Genomic DNA, 20,904 nt, shown 5'->3' on the forward strand with positions numbered 1-20,904 from the left:
ACGGGCTTCGGTAAAATCATTATAAATCCCTGTAAACATTTTTCAAGAATTTATTAGAGATTTATAGTAATTTTACTGAAGCCCGTCAAAAGGTGGGCTTGGGCACTAGAGGGTTAACGCTCTGTTATCTTTGTTTTTAAACATTTTTACCTTTATTTACATATGGCACTCCGTTGAATATTTACTTCCAGGCTCAGCTCTAGCTACAAGAACTTTTTTGAGTTCGCATTTTTCTCTTCTTTCTCTAAATAGATCAGTTTTTTCTGCCTTTGAACGCTTTTTTGACCGCAGTTTAAATAATTCGAGTTCGCCAACGTAAGTTTTAATTTACAGAAAAGACACAGGACTCATCCCTTTACTGATCGTCTTTTCGCATAATTCTTCGTTAGTTCTTGGTCATTCCATAATAAGTGTACTTAACACTTGGACTTGGATTTTGGTGTCGATTGGAATACCCCCCGTTCTGTAAAACCCCCGTCTTTTCGAAAAACAATGCAACTTTCGTTCAATTTTTTTTTACAATTTATAGACGAGGAATAACGCTAGGTAATTTTTAAAGAAAATAAACCAGGAAATTGAAAAAAAATATGATTTTGGACCGACAGTGTTGCCAGACAGATATTTTTTGTATTTTAAAAGTAAATTTACATTTTTTTTTTACATTTACAAAAAAAAAAAAAAAAACAAGATTGGCTTTCAAGTAACGCCGAACGACGAAGTGGAAAGGGTAAGGCAATTATGATTAATCTTAATGATATGAAAACAAGCGAACGGCGTGCTTCAAAGGAGTTGATGAAATTTTAAAACAGCGTGAATATTGTTAGAGCGACGGACCGAGAGGCGAGTGAAATGTAAATGGCACGAAAAAACAGCATTGCAAACACTGAGGAGAGAGAAACAAAAACTAACGACTACTGCAAGCAAACGAGCAACGGAAGAACATTGTAGGTGTAGAGCATTTACTTGAAAGCCGAGTGTCCTCGCTGTTTCGCCACCCGCTCCAGGATTAGTACGTCCTTGCCGTGCTCCTGCAGCCGTAGGGTGTTGGCCTCGACATCCCGCAGAATGCGGTTGAAGTGTTCCTTGTCCACGCGCAGCAGGTGACAGTTGTTCTCTTTGAGGACGATTGTCGCCGCTCTGCAGGTTTTTTTTTTTTATTTGTCCGAGGTCGAGGTTGTGTCGGTTGGAGTACAGAAAGCATTTGCGGCACATTGGTTAGTGTTTATTAAAGTGAAACAACTACTGTAATTAGTGATAAATGGATCAATTTCCAGCCATCGTTATTACTAAAAACACTGCTGCCTTGAACTTTCGGAAAAATGTTCCCTAGTTGCGCCTGATTTGCATTTTTATTTTCCCGCCAACTCCCATTCTTTGTCACCCTCCACAAAACCTACCTGGGAGCATCGTTGATAAGTGCCAATTTGCCAAAATCGTCACCTTCCTTGAGTGTCGCGACCGTTCCCTTGCCGTGGATTACGACATCGACGGAGCCTTTGAGCAGGATGTACCACGAGCGACCTTCGTCACCTTGGTTGAATACTGCGGAAAGAGAAAAAAACCAAAAAGCGAAAGAACGGTAAATTTTACGATAATCGGGAAACGGGAAACCGGGAAAATACGGCTGCCGCTGCAAGCCCTCAAGTGTTCCAGCATCCGACCGGCAATCATGCGGATCAGTCTGATGGTAATCGAATTTCAGGTGGCATCGAATTGTGGTTGCTCCTGCGGTCTTATTTAGAGGGAAAAATATTGCCTACAAATGGTTTTTTTTATGTAGCCCACCCAGCAGTGCGACTCAACGAAGTTTCATTGATTGTACTGTGTTTATTCGGCATGAATGATCTCCGTGAAATTTGTCAAAGCTCGTCTCGAAAAATGATGAATCATCCTGCTGTTGCCCATAATAATATTTTATGCTTTACCTTGTTTTCACCAGCTGTTTTGCTTTTGCCAAGAAGCTGAGAAAGTGAATAATTTTTCAACAGCATTACGTTATCGTTAAAACAATCAATAAAATGTCACTAAATTGTTACAAAAAATATTTACACCGCCTGATTTTTTACGTAGCCAATTTAGTTTAATCAAACAAAACCCATTTTTAATTTCGACCTGGATTTTACTGCCTTAAAGTATGTAAAAAGTGATTGAACGGTCGCCAAGTAAACTATAAACTACTTGCAAAATGTTCAGCGTTGAAAATACAGAACAAATTGTGATAAGGTTGATGGAAAAAATTAAGTGTGTATACTGCCGGTACCCGCATAACTGTCCCATAATGAAAAACGACATGTTGAGAAAACGGCAATTGAACATTTTTGATTAATTTCGTGATTGCCAGCTATTTATAGCACTGAAATCCAGAACCAATGGTCAGAACAGTTTCATGGTATCACAAAATTAACTTTGAGATTAAAAAACCACGGATGGTATAGCTTTTACGTTGTGGCATTCGAAAAAATCTCGATGGGACACAATATGCGGGTATATTTTGAAAGTACTCGCATGTTTTGTCCCATCACATACGAATTCAACCATAACTCGGCGGAATCACAGGCATTTTGGTTTGTAATACATTTAAACAAGATTATTCTAGGTAATCAAATGATATGCTATCTATACCTATAAAAATGCAGTCCAGTCTGTCTGTCTGTCTGTCTGTCTGTCTGTCTGATCCATATAGGCTCGGAAACCACCGAACTGATCGACGTGAAAATTTGTATGTAGACGTTTTAGGGGCCGAGAAAGGTTCCTATAATAATTTGAGACCCCTCCCTCTTCTGGAAGGGAGGGGTCCCATACAAACGAAACACAAATTTCTGCACGTCTCGAAAAATAACCAAGCAAATGGTACCAAATTTGACAAGTGGGTGTTTTTAGGAGTAACAAATATGTCCATATTAGTTCGACACCCCCCCCCCTTCTGGAAGGGAGGGGTTCCATACAAATGAAACACAAATTTCTGCACATCTCGAAAACTAACCAAGTAAATAGAATCAAATTTGGTATTTGGTTTGACACCCCTCCCTCTCCTACAAGGGAGGGGTCCCATAGAAATGAAACACGAATTTCGCACAGCTCGAGAACCAATCTACCAAATACTACCAAATTTGGTATGTGGATGTTTTTAGAAGTAACAAATATGTCCATAATGGTTCGACTCCCCTCCCTCTTATGTGAGGTAGGAGTTCCATAAAAATAAAACACAAATTTCAGCTTATCTCGAGAACTAATCTACTAAATGGAACCAAATTTGGTAGGTGAATGTTTTCAGGGATAACAAATATATCCATAATGGTTTGACACCCCTCCCTCTTCTATAAGAGAGGGGTCCCATACAAATCTAACTCAAATTTCGTACAGCTCGAGAACCAATCAAGCAAATATAACCAAATTTTGTAAGTGAATGTTTTTAAATGTAACAAACATGTCCATAATGTTTCGACACCCTTCCTTCTTCTGGCATGTCTCCAAATACCATTTCGAAATCTAAGATGGCGACTTCCGTTTTTTTTTTTGAAAAACAGCGTTAAATGACCAAATACCACCCAATATGGGTATTTTCGGCATTGTTATGATACACTGAAGCCACAAATCGACCTAAGGCAACATTTCGAATTGTAGGATGGCGACTTCCGGTGTCTGGAAAACAGCTGAAAATGACCAAATAACACCCAATATGGGTGTTTCTTAAACCAGAATGACGCACAAGGGCCAGAAATCGTCTCCGAATGCCATTTTGAAATCCAAGATGGCGATTTCCGGTTTCTTGAAATAACAATATAGAATGGCCAAACACCATTATATACGTGTGTTTTGGACACCCAGAAGTTTAATCCCAAACGCCATCTTGAAAGCCAAGACGGCGGCTGCCACTTGATAAAGAACAGTCTAAATTGGTTAAATAACACCCAATATGAATATTTTCGGAGCGCATAATATAGAAATCAAATCAAGAAAGAAAAGTTGCATGTTGTTTTCTAAAAAACAGCTCAAGCAGGTTTCCACTGAAGGTTTTAAGTTGGAAAATTACCTTAAGCTTTAAAAAATAACTGCGGAGTGGAAGTTTCTCGCAAGGAGCAACTTCTGGTGCTGTTTTGCCTCTCATCGGAGAGGAAAAAAGGGATTTCTGGAACGATTTACCTGTTAAATTAGATTGAGAATTCATTATTATTCAATCAATCTCAAATATAATCATTAAACTGTTGTATTTTCTGTGAAGAAACTTAAGATCACAAACAATCCATTCCATTTTATCCATTTTATAGAAGTTTCTATTCTGTTGCTAGTTGCTCAATCCACTTAAAAGCGAGAAACGAATTTCACATTTCTTATTTTTGCATATAAAAATCCAGTTTGTTCGGCAAAGTTGTTGCACATTTTAGAATAAACAACTTTGCCGAAGACATACTTTTAGGAGAACTATTACAACTATTTTTGCAATATCTTTTTATAACGATTTACTACAGTTTTTCAATGTCATTTACTATAACAAAACATAAAATTTCACCGAAGGAAGCTTATTCTCATTTCTTATACTTCTTTAGTTATTAAAGATTGGTATTGAAACGTTGCACAAATTTAGTTAGTGCAATATTTTGATAAAATCCTCAATAACTAATGATTACATGATAATGTTACCATAAGAGATGAAAATTCACTTCCTCGAGTGACATTGTGTGATTTACTATGATGAACAAAATTGTAGAATATTCGAAAATTATACAAAATTGCTATGAAAAGTTAAGTAGAAAACTAAAGACTTGCTTTCACAAAAGCTCATTCTAATAGGCAGATAGAAATATGGTGTCTTCGATGAAGTGGTTTATATTAAAACTTACCGCGAAGTCGGAACATAGTGGATTTTCATATGCAAAAATAGGAAAAGTAAGATTGGTTTCTCACCTTTAAGTGGATTTATCACAAATTTGTAACTTATTTGAAACGTAGAATAAATAATTAAAGCAGTTTCAGACACTAATGCTCCAAAATCGATTTTATAAGCCAAAATAATTTCGAGCGCGTCTTTGAGGCATTGGAAAAAAGAGGCACGATCTCACACCGGTTTACGGTACATGAAAAGGTTTTCCTATTTTTCCGTAAGGGATATTTCATTGCAAGACGAGTTTCAATAGAGTATCAATTACCCAAACTGGGTTACAAAAATACGTTATACGCACGCTCACGTATGTATGCATACACATACAAACACACACACACACAGACACACACAAGTACACACAATTGTGTTCTACAACCTCTGAGCAACTATAAGTTTGAAGTTATCCGATATACCATAATCTGGAGCAAGGTTACAGGCTCGTAGTTTGCACCACTATGCAGTGGGACTGTAATGCGGGTACTTTTAATATGGGACAAAACATGCGGGTACATTCAATATGGGACAAATTCAACTTGGTATTTTTTTTCATGTTTTCCATACAAACGTATAAATTTTAGTTTTTTTTTGGAAAGTATGATAACAATTAAGTTGATTTCCAATGCTAACTCAAAAGTACCAAAAATCATTATGGGACAGTTATGCGGGTACCGGCAGTATATAGTATACCTAATTGAAGTGAACTAATGCAAAAATGTCACTTTCACACTTTCACAAAAAATTCTGAGTCCTTAGATTCAAGCGATTACTGCATAATTACAACATGATACAGATTTGGAAAAATATACAGCATCCCGACGGGACTTGAACCTGCCATCTTCCTGTCTCCGGCATGGTGTTTAGACCAATTAAATTACGGGGGACGGTGGTACTATACTGTTCGCTTATTTTTCGCTTCCCCTGCTACACGCATTGTCTGCCTTAATGAACTTGAATATTAACGGGTGAAAGCGGTTGTTAAAAATAGAAATTAGTTCAAAAAAATAAGCCCTACGGAGCTCCTTCCGTGATTGTGTCAAACTTGCAAGCACGACTCAGACTGACTTTGGTCTCGAACACACAGGTCTATAAGAGTTATCAGCATCAGCTGACTCTTCTGTGTGTGATGAGACATTTCTTCAGTCTATACATAACGCTTGCACAGCAGTGTGTGTAGTTAGGAATGAGCAATAGAATAAGTCGGCAGTGGAATGTGATACGATATAGGTGCTTATTACGGGAGTCACTTTCACCCTCACGCTCACTTCACTTTTTTAGACCTATTCCCGATTCCACCTCAAGTGAGGTGACAAAAATCACCTCCGTAGAGTGAGATTGACAGTGAAGTGAAATTGAGAATAGGACAAGTGAAATGAGATTGTTTCTAGCTTAAAAATTTCTAAGTCCCAGAAAGTCGTTTTTTTCGTTTTTTTTTAGATAACACCAGATCTTGACGTGTTCTGCATTTCTAAGATATTCGGCATAAAAAAAATGTTTCTTTCGGTATCGAACATTTCCTGAACTAGTTTGCATTTTTTTTCATCGGGCAAAAAATGAAAATTTGACCGCTTTAGGGCACGGATCAAATTCTGATTCGTTTCGTTACTGAGGAATAAATCCAACATTTAAGATCACAAATCAATCAACTTTAAGACTTATAGCATCTTCGTGGAATCATTTCACCGTTCAAAATGTTCGTGAAATAATTCCACGTGAAACGTCGCTTTTTCCGTTCGTACTTCACTAATATGACACTTACAATAACGCAGATTCCACGGCAGATGTCACTTTGCGACGTTTGTCACACTTACCTGAGTCTCGTAATAGGATTTTGTTCACTTCACTCTGATTTCACCGTGAAGTGACTCCCGTAATAAGCACCATAGATTTTGGAACAGTACCACCGTCCCCCGTAGTTTAATTGGTCTAAACACCATGCCGGAGACAGAGAGATTGCGGGTTCAAGTCCCGTCGGGATGTGATATATTCTCCAAATCTGTATCATATTTCCAATTCGCTTATTTTTCGCATTCCCTACTGCACATACTGTCTGCTTAATGAACTTGTTTTTTTAACGGGTAAAAGCCATTGTAAAAAATAGTAATTAAAATGATTAAAATAAATTTGCAAAAAATTACCTTTTTTGATTTCCTAAAATTTTAATCATGTAAAATTAATATCATTTGATATCATCTAAAATAAGATAGAGGAGAGAATGATTTAAATACCGGTGCACTTGTTAAACCGATTAGGTTAGTTTTTCAACTGATCTAAAAACTTCCATACCTACTTAGAAAGAAGCAAATAGATTTATTCAATTTCTATCAAGAGCAACCAAGATACAAATAAAGAGAATAAGAAAAATTTTAAAAGTTATATTCATGTTCCAAATCATAAGAGATAGAAATGTTGTGTTTTCTTGGGCCTGTTTCAGTTAATAACAGAGGACAATTGAAATTTTAGAATCTTTTAAGTTCTCTTACTCCACAAAAAACACGCTCAGAGAGAAAAGAGAGTATGTATTTGTAAGCTTCTCTCTTCTCTTTATGTTTGACTGTTTATACATAATCAGTTTTGTTTAAAATTGCGTCGAAATAAGTAGCCTTGCGAAAGCGCATTGTACAGTTCAAACTGAACTACACTAAAATGTTGGCAAAAAGTTGACGGTAAACCATTTTGAAAGTGAAAATCTGCCGGTGGTTTGGCAATAAGTCAAGATGTGTAACAGAACGTATTTTGAAGAAAATTTTAATTCCATCTTACCAAACTTAAAATGTAATTTTTTTATCTTCGCTTGTTTTCCGTCGGCCTAGTTCCGCCATTGTTGTTGTGCAAATCACCGACACCTGGGTAGACGACTCTATCCAGGACCCTAACTTACGAGCCGTCGATGAACAGACCGGCGACAATGGCTTTAATTCTTGTGTGCCTTGTGCTATGTAACCTTGACGACGCACTGTCTCACACCACGGCCAAACATAAAATAAAAATAGATTACGAACTGCTACTCCATCAAACCTATTCTTTAGATTTGGCCCAACGCGACTTCTTTCAGTTTTGAACGTCGAATTGGGTCAAATCAGGTAATCACCGCCACTTACTTTGCAGACCTCCAGAAAAGGCATTTTTAAATGAGTCGAAAAAGTTGGAACATCGCAATATTGAAGTCCTTACCACACCAAAAACTTTCTTGAAGATTGGAAATTGATTGGCCATAATATTCGAGCATTGATCTATGTATTCTATGTAATAAATGCATAGTCAAAAGTCTCTTAAACACTTCTTTAAAAATTTAAGAAAAAGAGAGATTTTTAAGGACATTTTTAGAAGATATTTTACTTATACTTGCTAAAATCTGTAATAACCTTATCACAAAATTGTGTTTTGTGTTAAATTGAGTGTCATATAGATTCATTCAATATCTTTCAAAGGGACATAAAAAATCTACTAAAAAGTTTTTTTTTTCAAAAAGTTTTGTCTTAATTTCAGGGTTGAAAAAAAAAAGGTCAAGAGGTTGTTTATAAGACACGAATGCAAAGTTATTTTAGAATTACGACAGCCTGTCTTATGTCGATGTATTTTTTGCAATAGGTTTGCGAATAAACTCGGATGGGGTTAGTCAACTCCACTCTCTTTTTCATTGATTGATTGATAGTTTTGTAAGGAAGCTTTGGTTTTAGATTGACAATTACTGATGAAACGGGATGCTTGTAGTTCTCTTGTTGTTCTCCGCTCCACACGCAATGCAAGCAACCAACGTAACGATCATACACACACGCTTCCGACACATTCACAGCAACTAGTAGTGGTCAAATAGCTGAGAGCAAATGAGACCTGACAGATCCAGACAAAAAACTAATGTGTCCGGACATATTCAGCAATGCTGTGCAGTCCGCCGGTTGGTTCGCCTACTGTTAAACGCTGGGATCGAATAAATTGCCTCCTCCGCCTTGCTGCACTAAACCAGCTCTGCCGGCTGTGGGTCAAGCCAGTTTCCAGTCAACTGTCAACTGCAGAGTTGCCAATAAAATTTGGAAAAAACTGGATCCCAAATGAATTTAAAAAAAAAAAACAAAAAAAAAGATTGTGAGAGAGCTTTTCTGTTCTGTTCTGTTGGGATTGTCAGTTTTGGATACAGCAACTAAAGAGATAACTCTTCGCAAAAAATTACTTATTTTAATCAGAACTGTTTTGTTTTGGGCTTACATTTTGTTAAAATTATCGACTGAAAAATTTCCTCTAACAGCAGTAAAATTTAAAATTACGCAATTAATCCATCTCAAAATTGAGAAAATAGAGCTTTTCCATTTACTTTTATATTTAACAAAAGTTTTAACGCAATATTTCCTTCCGTTACATCAGTGAAGTTTAAATTTCAATTATTTTTGACATCGCTATCTTTTGGTATCTAATTCCTCTAACAATTTTTCAACTGCTACGCAACAGAAAATAAATGGAATATCGACAATTTCAATGATAAGAACGAATGCTCTGATTAACTAGCTGTCTAACGAATATATAAAATTCTGTTTAACACAAAAAAATCTTTAAAAAAATCATCAAACGAAGAAAGTTGTAGCTATTCAGGCGCTATTTGGGTGCTGGAGAAAATCCCCTGCAAAACAGATACAAATTGCTTAAGGGGTAATATCCACTAAAAAAATTTTTTTTGCTATTTTTTTTATTGGCCTTAATGATGCTAAAACTATCCTAGAACAAAATCTACATCGCCCAAGTACAGATCTAAACTCAAAGTTCGTTTGAATCAATTTTTACCAAACAACTTTTATGCTCCAAAATCGCATTTTTCATTTAATTTGGCGATGCTCGGCTTTATAAACTAGTAGAAGTTACCTATGATCTATATCATGTTTCGTGATCGCTCATTTCGATCATTTCGTGATCATGTTTTGGTGATCGCGATGTTGATAGTGATCTCGGCTACTGTTTCATACATTTTTCGCTGTATTTACTGCCCTTTCTGAATCAGGAGTGTGTAAAAAATGTAATAGTGATGTGCGGTTTTCACAATCGAGCAAGCGTGGACTAGGCTTTAAGATTCTTGTGTCTTGTTCGAACTGCGGTGATGCCGATATTTTTAATTGTCCTCTAATACATAATCATGCTCTTGGGTTAACCATTGGACCGAGCATGTACGAGTTTTTCGTGAGATTGGACGCCAACCACGTCACAGTCGCCGAGCATCGCATGTCCGATATCGCGAAAGAGTCTAGGCGCAGCCTTACATCAGACTAAAAAAAGGAGAAGAGGAAAATAAGGCTCAGGAAGGACAACTTTACGGCACAGGGATAGCTGACTGATGGTAAAAAAATTATTAGGAGCTTTATTTTATTTATTAGATTTAAAGCATTTTGAAACTTTAAACGCGTTTTTCTCAAAACCATGTTTTCAAAACCGGCGAGCAGTAGACCTGAAAAAGGACAAATTTACGCGAACAATAAACCAATCACATGCGAGCATTCCTAGCACAGACGACATGAACAGACACCAACCATTCCCTGTGATATTCTCTGCATCAATATAAAAAAAAAATCACAAGAAGGTTGTATGCAAAGCCACGACCGCAAGGTTGAAGTAGAATACTTTTACAAGAAAGATAACCCGGCTAATGACTGACACGCAAGTCATTTTTTCTAGTAAATAAACGTTGACCGTTCATTGGTAGTATTGTAATTTCTTTTTGTCTGATATTTTGAATGAAGTTCATTGAATATTTTCAAATTTTGTGCAAATGAGAAGTTGAAGTGCTGCCGAATTGTAATATGCACATTTAATACGACATCATTAAACGGGAACGGAACAAAGGCTACGGTTATGCAGAACGCGAATGCCGGCGCGATGCGATTCGCCTTACCGTAATGAAATGTACAGCTCTTTTTAAGGCGAAGTAGAGCTATACATTTCAACAGATTTCGTCTTGCCGAATCGCATCGCGCCGTTATTTGCGTTCTGCATGACCGTAGCCAAACACTAAGCGACGCAAACACGTAATAATAGTCAGAGTATGCATGTAGATGAAGATTATTAACTTTGGATTATAGCGCAAAACGAGAAAATATTAACTCTTCAAATGATCATTTGTGTTCTTCAAATTTCAGTTGTTCAATTTAATATCCGATGAAATGTTTGTTTATTATCTGATGAAGCTCTTATATAGGCCAAATGATGCATTCCCAATTTACTAGGTCCGTAACTCTGCCGACCGTGCTTGGGAAAGCGCGGTATAACGACCAATCAGAGGTCGAATTTTGAGTTTTGACAAGGCTTAAGAATTTTTAATAGTACAATAGTTCGAATGATAAAATTGCAATTTCATGCATTTGGTAGCAATCTTAGAAGATTTTCTAATCTATTGCTGCAAAAACGGAGGAAATCCATCGAAAACTAACCGATTTATTAGCATTTGAAATTTTTCTCACTTTTTTCAGTTTTAGATTTTCATTTCACATCCCTATGTAGCAGAACTTCCTGAGAGAAGTATTCTAATTCAAAATCAAATCTTCATTAATGCATTTGTTGTCCTTATAAGGACAATTGTTCAATTTATCATAGGATGTAGTGTTTATCTTACATCTCTGTGTTATCTTGATAGTGAGGACTAAGGCGCACGGTCAACACAATGAGAAGGTGTTTTCACATTGAAAACTAGACACGGCTTTACTGGAGGAAGTGTTGGCAAATGCATCTACCGCTAATACCACCGCTATCATACGAAAGCGCGTCGTTTCATGTGGGGAATAACAACGAAAAATGACGCGCGTCTAAGCATAACCCGAACTGTTTCGCCGTGCTGCTCCCATTTACCTTTACATCGGCCTCAGGGAAGTACCGGCTGCATCTGCATCTACCGCTGAGGCTGTCACTATACTGCTATTGGTACCAAAAGCTATTAACTCTTCAAATAAGTGTTTTATTTGTTCTCAAAAGAAAAATTGTTCAATTCAAAATCGGATTTACGCAATCGCATCCCTGTAATATTACCGACAATAATATTCTTCTGAACAAACTGATACAACTTTCCCATTAGGCCTCTGCCATAATAGACGCGAAAAGCGACGCGAACCGATTCGCTCAGCTGTAGGTTAATGTACAGCCATCGGTAGAGTTGTACATCACCCTACGGCCGAGCGAATCGGTTCGCGCCGCTTTTCGCGTCTACTATGGCGGAGGCCTTAGAGAAAGTTGCTGGCTGATGTATTCACTTCATGCAAGCCTGCTGCTGATGCTTTCCGCTACCACACTGAAACAGCATTTTAGTGAAGGGAGTGTCGTTGCATCAGCTGACCCTGCTACTATCGATGCTGATATACCCGCTGCAACAGCTACGCTATGCATAGCCATGCCACAGTTGTGGCCGCTATTCGCTGGCCCAACTGCTGAGCAACTGCAACGCTATCCGTAGCCATGCCACAGTTGTGGCCGCTATCCGCTATCGATGGTACCCACTGCACTGCTCCCGCTGCTGCTAAGGGAGGACTGCTGTCGTCGCTGTTCAGAACTATTATGAACGGCTTCGACTAAAACAGGCTCTTATATAGGGATGAAAATAGGAATAAATTATTTTACGTACGTGGTGGAATGATATAACTTGAAAAATATGTGTGACTTCATTCTGGCTCAGAGCGATCATTTGATGAGCTCCACCTCTTTTTTCAGTTTCTAAAGTTTTTCCTCAGTTTCGTAGCACGGATGCACAACAATGATTTCTTGTGGACATTCTGTCAGCAATTTCGTTTGCACGCTGTTGCGTGTTGCATCATGTTGCAACTTGGCAGCTGAGAGACGACGAAATTCTGATTATGCTGATTGATTGAATCGACTTCATATTAGCTCTGCATAGTCGAACTAACTGCTTTTGTGAATGCGTACTAACAGGGCAGTTAATTATTCAATGTCGGTTATGCTGATCGCAGCCTTTGCGCCGCCCCTACAGTGGGGAGTTTACTAAATAAAGTGAACATTAGACAACTACAACAGAATTTGATTGCATCCCACACAGAATGTCTGCTTGTGTTGATGCCAGAAAATTATTAACCTTCAATTATTTTTTTATTTGCCTTGAAAAAAGCATGTTGCGATTCAAAATCAAAATCAAATTGGGGGAATTAAGATACACGGACAACATGCACTGTGGAAGCTATTTCACATTCAGTAAATTAGACGGGTGCGACAAATTTGAATTGCTAGGATGCAACACAGAATGCTTGCTTGCGTTGACAAAAATTATTAACTTTCAATGACTTGTTTATTTGCCTTAAAAAAGGCATTTTGATTTCCGAAATTGGATTTCCTGATGGCAATCATCATGCTGCCCCAACACGGGGGGAATAATGGCTGTCTGGCGACACACGCTGAGAAATACCGCGCTGCTCCTGAGACGTGGTGACCAACCACAGAGCTAGTGCTGCTGCTAAGGAAGGACGACTGCTGTTGTCGCTGTCTAGAACTATATGAGCGGCTCCGGCTGAAACAGGCTCTTATATAGGCCAAATAGCATGTTTTCAATTGCAAGGTATATAATCCTGTCGACCGTGCTTGGGAAGCAAGCATATAACGACCAATCAGAGGTCGAATTTTTCGTTTTGACAAGGCTTGACTATTTTCAATAGTACAATAGTGTGAAAAAAAAAATTACAATTATCTTATTTTGGGAAGAATCTTAGAAGATTTTCCAATCTATTGCTGCAAGAACGAAGGAAATCCATCGAATACTAACCGATTTATTAGCATTTGAAATTGGACATATTTTCACTTTTTTCGGTTTTAGATTTTCATTTCACATCCCTATGTAGCCGAACTTCCTGAGAGAAGTATTCTACTTCAAAAAATTGACAGAGTCTCCCCTCCCAATTGGTTAATTTAGGTTTCCTTTCATAAACCTAGATTAATTTGATGTCTCGAAGGTAGAAGTTTTTGGAAAAGTTTGAAACACCCCCTTTTTTGAACAATTTCTAAACCTGCTGTCAGAGCGTAATAGAAACTGATGTATTGAAAGAAAACATGCTGGTGAAAGCAGAGCGCCGATAGTTTCGCGTCGTCTACCATCGCAGCGGGTACAACTTCTATTCGCGTGCAATCAAAACTGCTACTACTGATTTTCTATTTTCGATATTCACTAAATAATCGTGACCGACATAATATCGAATGAGTAAGTTCCTAGAAATAATAATTTATAGAAGAGTAACAGCCGGTGAGTGCTTGTAATTTTTTTGAAGTAGAATACTTCTCTCAGGAAGTTCGGCCATATAGGGATGTGAAATGAAAATCTAAAACCGGAAAAAGTGAAAAATATGTCCAATTTCAGATGCTAATAAATCGGTCAATTTCTGATGGATTCCCTTCGTTTTTGCAGCAATCGATTGGAAAATATTCTAAGATTCCTACCAAATGCAGGAAATTGCAATTTTATTATTCGACATATGGTACTATTTAAAATTGTCAAGCCTTGTCAAAACGCAAAATTCTACCTCTGATTGGTCGTTACAAAATAGCTTTCGCAAGCACGGTCGATAGAATTATAGACCTAGTAAATTGGAAATGCATTATTTTGGCTTATAAAAGAGCCTGCATCTACCTAAATCAGTCATCGTAGTTTCGAACACGGACCAATATGGTCTTCACTTAGCAGCAAAGGTAGCGGATAGCAGCAACAGTGGCACCTAGTCCATCAAGAAGTTGCCTTTGTGTGGCAGCAGTAGCAGCCATAGTGGCAGGACAACTGGTAGGCAGGGTCTGCTGATGTGATGCAGCAGCACTTTCTCTAGTGAAAAGCTGCCTTCATGCGGTAGCAGACGGCATCAGTAGTAGGTGCATTAACCGACGTTTTCTCCAGTGAAAAGTTTCCTCATATAGGCTCATATAGACACTAACGTTTTGGAATACTGGCATTCAATATATGTGAGGCGTCAAATTTTCAATGTGAAAACAGCTTTATGCTGTGTTATCAGAAAGATGCCTTCTTCCCACTGCTAGGGATAGCATCAAAATGCAATCAGTATCATATCCGATTTTAAATATACACTTGTGTACTTCCTCCAGTGAAAAGCTTTGCCATATTTTGGCAACACACAACCTTTTTATGAATGCTGGCTGTGTCTAGTTTTTAGTGTGAAAACAGTTTTCCACTGTTGCCTGTGTGGCTTAACCCCCACTTGCGGGGTATCACAAAGATGTGATAAACATTTCATTAGATATTGTATTGATCAACTGTCCTTATAAGGACAACAAAAGAATATTTGAAGAGTTAATATTTTCTTGTTTTGCGCCATACTCCAAAGATGATTATCTTCATCTACATGCATTCTCTGACTGTTATTACGTGTTTGCGCCGCTTGGAGAAAGCGAATGACGGCGCGATGCGATTCGGCAAGACGAAATGTCTTGAAATGTATAGATCTACTTCGCCGTATAAATAGCTGCACATTTCTTTACGGCAAGGCGAATCGCATCGCGCCGTCATTCGCGTTCTGCAAAACCGTAGCCTTTGTTCCGTTTCTGTTCAATCATGTCGTATTGAATGTGCATATTACAATTCGGAAGCACTTCAACTTCTCATTTGCGCAAAATTTTAAAAATATTCAATAAACTTCATTTAAAATATCTAACAAAGAGAAATTACAATACTGCCAATAACGGTTAACGTTTATTTTTTAGAAAAAATGACAGACACGCACGCAGCCGGGTTATCTCTCTGTAAAAGTATTCTACTTCAACCTTGCGGTCGTGGCTTTCCACACAACCCTCCTGTGATTTTTTTTTGTCTATTTATTAAGATCTATTCAGAATCTTTTTGTTTTTACATTTCAACATAGTTAGATATTATTTTATTTTTGACTGAACAAATAAAATATTACACTTATATTAGCTGTCTTCGTAATACATTGAATGTAATTGTTGGCAAATGAAACAAACTTGTGAAGCAAAAAAACAAAAATTAATCTTTTTAAACTTTAACTTCGTTGTAATTGTTAAAAATGGTTTTCACAAGAAAAAAACACTACAAGCACAACATCACCAAGTGTAAAAAAAGTTCTTTTTAGCGTAATTTAATATATTTTTTAAAAAATGAAGGGGAGGCTGAGAATTAAAATACGCCAATCACTGAACAAACGAATTTATTGTGTCTGCAATTACAGTAACTACAGTGTTTAGTCCCACGTCAGCATTTCATTCAACCCTAGGGCTGTATACCTTATAGTATTTTCTACTATTCAAGAGTTGCTTAATCCAATGATGTATTATTTATATATTTCACATCTCAAATGTCCTTTAAAAAACCTAAATTAATCCACCTAGCGGTCAGACCCAGCCTTTCTCATTCAAACTTTTATTTGTAAAAATAGATTTACATGAACGCTTCAATCCAATGAATGTATATTCACTCTTTAGGTTCTAAAATATTGATGTTGTAATCTATACATATAAAAATGTAGTCTGGTCTGTCAGTCTGTTTGATCCATATAGGCTCGACAACTACCGAACCGATCGACGTGAAAATTTGCACTCCCTCTTCTGGAAAGGAGGGGTCCAATACAAATGAAACATACATTTCTGCACAACTCAAGAACAAACCAAGCAAATGAAACCGAATTTGGCATGTGAATGTTTTAAAGGGTAATAAATATGTCCATAATGGTTCGACGCCTCTCCCACTTATGGAAGCACATGTGTCTGCACAAATCTCTGCTGGCGACTTCCGGTTTGTGAAAAACAGCCTAAAATAACCAAATACCATCCAATATGAGTATCTCTGGAACCAGAATGATGCAATGAGCTAACAATTGACCTCAGGCACCATTTTGAATCGCTAAATGGCAACTTATAGGAAACAGTCGAAAAAGACCAAATAATACTCACCATGGATATTTCCGTAATCGAGATGATGCATAGAAACCAAACATTGACCCTTGACACCATTTTGAATTTAAAGACGACCACTGTTAGTTTCTGGAAAACAACCAAAATAACTAAATACCTCCCAATATGGATATTTCCGGTGCTAGATTGATGCCAGAAAATCTGCTGAAAATGACCGAATACCACCCAATATGAAGATATTCAGAATTAGGGCGCCAAAAGCCAAAAATCGAAAATTTTGTCATTTCGATAAAACCATTCATTTCAAACGATTTGTCTTTTGACTCTGATCATATCGTATGGCCGATTCGTCGTGCATTTGCAGACTTTAAACACATCGCAAGGAATCAATGAATTTGGAACGTTCAAATAGTACAAAACCACATTTAAATTATGTTGAGACCACATATATCAATCAAAGCAGGTATAGATTTAAATAGCCTTTGAATTTCTTTTCTTCCCATAACTTTTGAGCCACATATCAAATTGTTATGAAGTTTGTTATTTGTAAGTTTGAGAGATGACTTGTTCGTATGACACTAGTTATGTTCAAATTAGTCATGTAATCTTTGAAATAATAGACTTTCGTTGTTTTATTAACAATTTAATACATAACGATGGCTTAAGTTCAATTATAATCAAATGAAATGGGAACGAATAGGGCAGCCAAACTTTGAAACCACGTGTTCAATCATAATACATCAGTTAACCCTTAACTAGTCCGCTCATCTGATAATAATATTGATCAAATCGGTTGTGTAGTTTCTGAGATAATAAAGTTTCGTGATTTTCACATTTCGGTACTTTACAGACGAAGTTACAGTTCGATTACAGTAAAATTCAATAGGGTGTTACGAGGCAGTTAGACTTATTAGTTGACACTAATTTTGTAGAAATCGGGTCAGCCATTACTGAGAAAAGTGAGTGAGCTCAAGTAGTCTTCGGAATATGTTCCTTTTTATAGCTGGATTTCACATTTTTAAACATAACAGGAAAAGTAAAAGTCTGATTGCAAAATAAATCAATAGGGTTTTATGGGGCAACTAGACCTTCCATTTGACACAGATTTTATGAAAATCGGTTCAGCCATCTCTGAGAAACATGAGTGAGATTAAGTAGTCTCCAAAACACGTTTCTTGTCATAACTTTTGAACCACAAGTTCAATTTTTATGAAATTCAAAAATTAAGGGTATTTCAGGTAGCCCGTTCATTTGAAATCAACTTTGTTCAAATCGGTTGTGTAGTTTTCAAGATAATGATGTTCTATGATTTTTACATTTTGAACCATAACCTCTAAACTAAAAATCCGATTACAATGAAATTTAATAGGGTCTTATGAGACAACGAGACCTTTCTTTGCAATTAATTTCATGAAAATCGGTCCAGCCATCTCTGAGAAAAGTAAGTGAGAATAAAAATCTGCACATACACACACACATACACACACACACATACAGAAAATGCTCAGCTCGTCGAGCTGAGTCGAGTGATATATGCCATTCGGCCTTTTGGAGCACTTTTATACTTTCAGTTTTGCAAGTGATTGCTATACCTTTCTAGGAGAAAGGCAAAAATCATTATAAAAAGTCTTGTTTTCTTGAGCATTTGGTGAATATTACCCCTTAAAAGGTTCGGGTTGATTGGGATAGTGTCCCTCGATATGGAATTTAATTTGTGTGTTAGTTATTAAAGTTTGCTCAATCGGTTTTAGAATATGAAAACAAGTGCTGACAGAGAAAAAGATAAAAATCAAATTGATATACTTATGTTTGTATTTCACTTTACCGATTTCAAGTTTTTTTTTTTTTAATGGGGGGATTTGTTAGTAGCTTAAGTATTTATGATAAATATTAGTAAATAATGAGTATGTGTGTCCAATCACAAATGGTGACTTCTCAACACAGTTAGAAATTTGTAATTTTCATTATTAGGATTTGTTTGCTTTCGCAATTAGGACTTATCGTTCGTAGGGATTTAAACCTACTTGTCAGAAAAGGGGAAGTAAACTTACAACTAACTTAATTGCTAACTTATTGGCTATAAAGAGAGCTTATCGTAGCAATTGAGGATTGCAACGATTTTTGTAGAAAATTGTTAATAATTTTATTTGACATAGCTTCTAATGGTTCAACACCAGTAAGTCTATGTAATTCGAGTGTACCAAACCAAGGAGGACGCTTTAAAATCATTTTCAGAATTTTATTCTGAATCCTTTGGAGCGTTTTCTTCCTTGTTGAACAGTAACTTGACCAGATCGGTACAGCATAAAGCATTGCTGGTCTAAAAATTTGTTTGTAAATCAAAAGTTTGTTCTTAAAACATAGTTTAGAATTCCTGTTAATGAGAGGATATAAACATCTCGTATATTTGATGCACTTGGCTTGTATACTCTCAATGTGCTCTTTGAAAATAAGATTTTTATCATAAATTAGTCCCAAGTACTTAACCTTGTCGGACCAACTTAAAATAACCCCATTCATCTTGACATCGTGATTATTGTTTGGCTTGAGGAAAGAAGCCCTAGGCTTATGCGGAAAAATTATCATTTGAGTTTTAGAAGCCTTGGGAGAGATTTTCCACTTTTGCAAGTAGGAAGAAAAAATATCTAAACTTTTCTGCAATCGACTGCATATGACACGAAGACTTTTTCCTTTTACGGAAATGCTTGTGTCATCGCAGAACAATGAATTTGTGCATCCTGGAGGCAAATCAGGAAGATCTGAAGTGAATATGTTGTACAGGACTGGACCCAAGACTGAACCTTGAGGTACACCTGCTCTGACAGGAAATCTATCAGATTTGGAATTCTGATAGACAACCTGCAGAGTTCGGTCAGTAAGATAATTTTTTTAAATATTGATTAGGAAAATTGGAAAATTAAAAGTTTGCAATTTCGCAACCAAACCTTTATGCCAAACACTGTCGAATGCTTTTTCTATGTCTAAAAGAGCAGCTCCAGTGGAATAACCTTCAGATTTGTTAGCTCGTATCATATTAGTAACTCGGAGCAATTGATGAGTTGTGGAATGCCCATGGCGAAATCCAAACTGTTCATTGCAAAAATTGAATTTTCGTTGATGTGTGACATCATTCTGTTAAGAATAATTCTCTCAAACAGTTTACTCATTGAAGAAAGCAAACTGATTGGTCGATAACTTGAAACTTCTGCTGGGTTCTTATCCGGTTTTAAAATTAGAGTATTTTTTGCATTTTTCCATAATTTGGAAAAATATGCAATTTTGAAGCAGCAATTGAAAATTTTTACTAAAAATTCCATTGTGCTCTCAGGGAGATGTTTGATTAGTATATTAAAGATTCCATCGTCACCAGGTGCTTTCATATTTTTGTAATTTTTAATAATTGATTTAGTCTCATTCAAGTTAGTTTCAATTATTTCTGCAGGTAAAAAATTCTGGGAAGAAATTAAATCAAATTGACGTGTGACTTCATTTTCAATTGGACTCACAAAATTCAAATTTGAGTTATGAACATTCTCAAACTGCTGAGCAAGTCTTTGAGCCTTTTGTTCATTGGATACAAGAAAACGTTCACCATCTTTTAAAACTGGAATAGGCTTTGAAGGTTTCTTAAGAATCTTCGACAGCTTCCAAAATGGTTTTGAATATGGTTTCAATTTTTCAACTTTAGTCTCAAAATTTTGATTTCTCAGAAGAGTCTCTTAATAATTAGTAATCTCTTTCTGTAAATCTTTATAAATAGTTTTAAAAACAGGGTCACGAGAACGTTGATATTGACGTCTGCGGACATTTTTCAAACGAATTAGAAGTTGAAGATTTTCGTCAATTATTGGTGAATCAAATTTCACTTGAGCCTTTGGAACAGAATAATTCCTGGCATCAACAATTGCACATTTTAATGCTTCCAAAGCGGAATCAATATTCACTTCGTTTTGCAAATCAAGCTCATTATTGTTCTCTCAATATAATTTTTGTATCTTTCCCAATTTGCTTTGCTATAATTAAAAACAGAGCTCATAGGGTTTAAAACTGATTCATGTGATAAAGAAAAAGTTATTGGAAGATGGTCAGAATCAAAGTCAGCATGTGTGATCAAATCACCACATACCTGACTTTGATCTGTTACCACCAAATCAATTGTTGAAGGGTTTCTTACAGAAGAAAAGCAT

At 36.7% G+C, this 20,904-nt stretch overlaps 1 protein-coding gene across 4 annotated transcripts in view; it reads right to left on the minus strand.

The window, feature by feature from the left end:
* Window positions 1–20,904, minus strand: part of LOC129725702 (rap guanine nucleotide exchange factor 4) — a 523,900-nt gene that overhangs the window by 111,707 nt on the left and 391,289 nt on the right. For 3 of the 4 annotated variants that reach the window (XM_055681788.1, XM_055681792.1, XM_055681790.1), the window contains 2 exons: window positions 1,398–1,542; window positions 964–1,137 (listed from right to left, as the gene is read on the minus strand). In XM_055681788.1, the coding sequence (XP_055537763.1) occupies window positions 964–1,137; window positions 1,398–1,542 (319 nt within the window). The remainder of the gene's footprint in view (window positions 1–963; window positions 1,138–1,397; window positions 1,543–20,904) is intronic. The other variant, XM_055681789.1, reaches the window with a different exon arrangement.

Source organism: Wyeomyia smithii, chromosome 2, assembly GCF_029784165.1.
Source record: "Wyeomyia smithii strain HCP4-BCI-WySm-NY-G18 chromosome 2, ASM2978416v1, whole genome shotgun sequence".
Lineage (NCBI taxonomy): Eukaryota > Metazoa > Arthropoda > Insecta > Diptera > Culicidae > Wyeomyia > Wyeomyia smithii.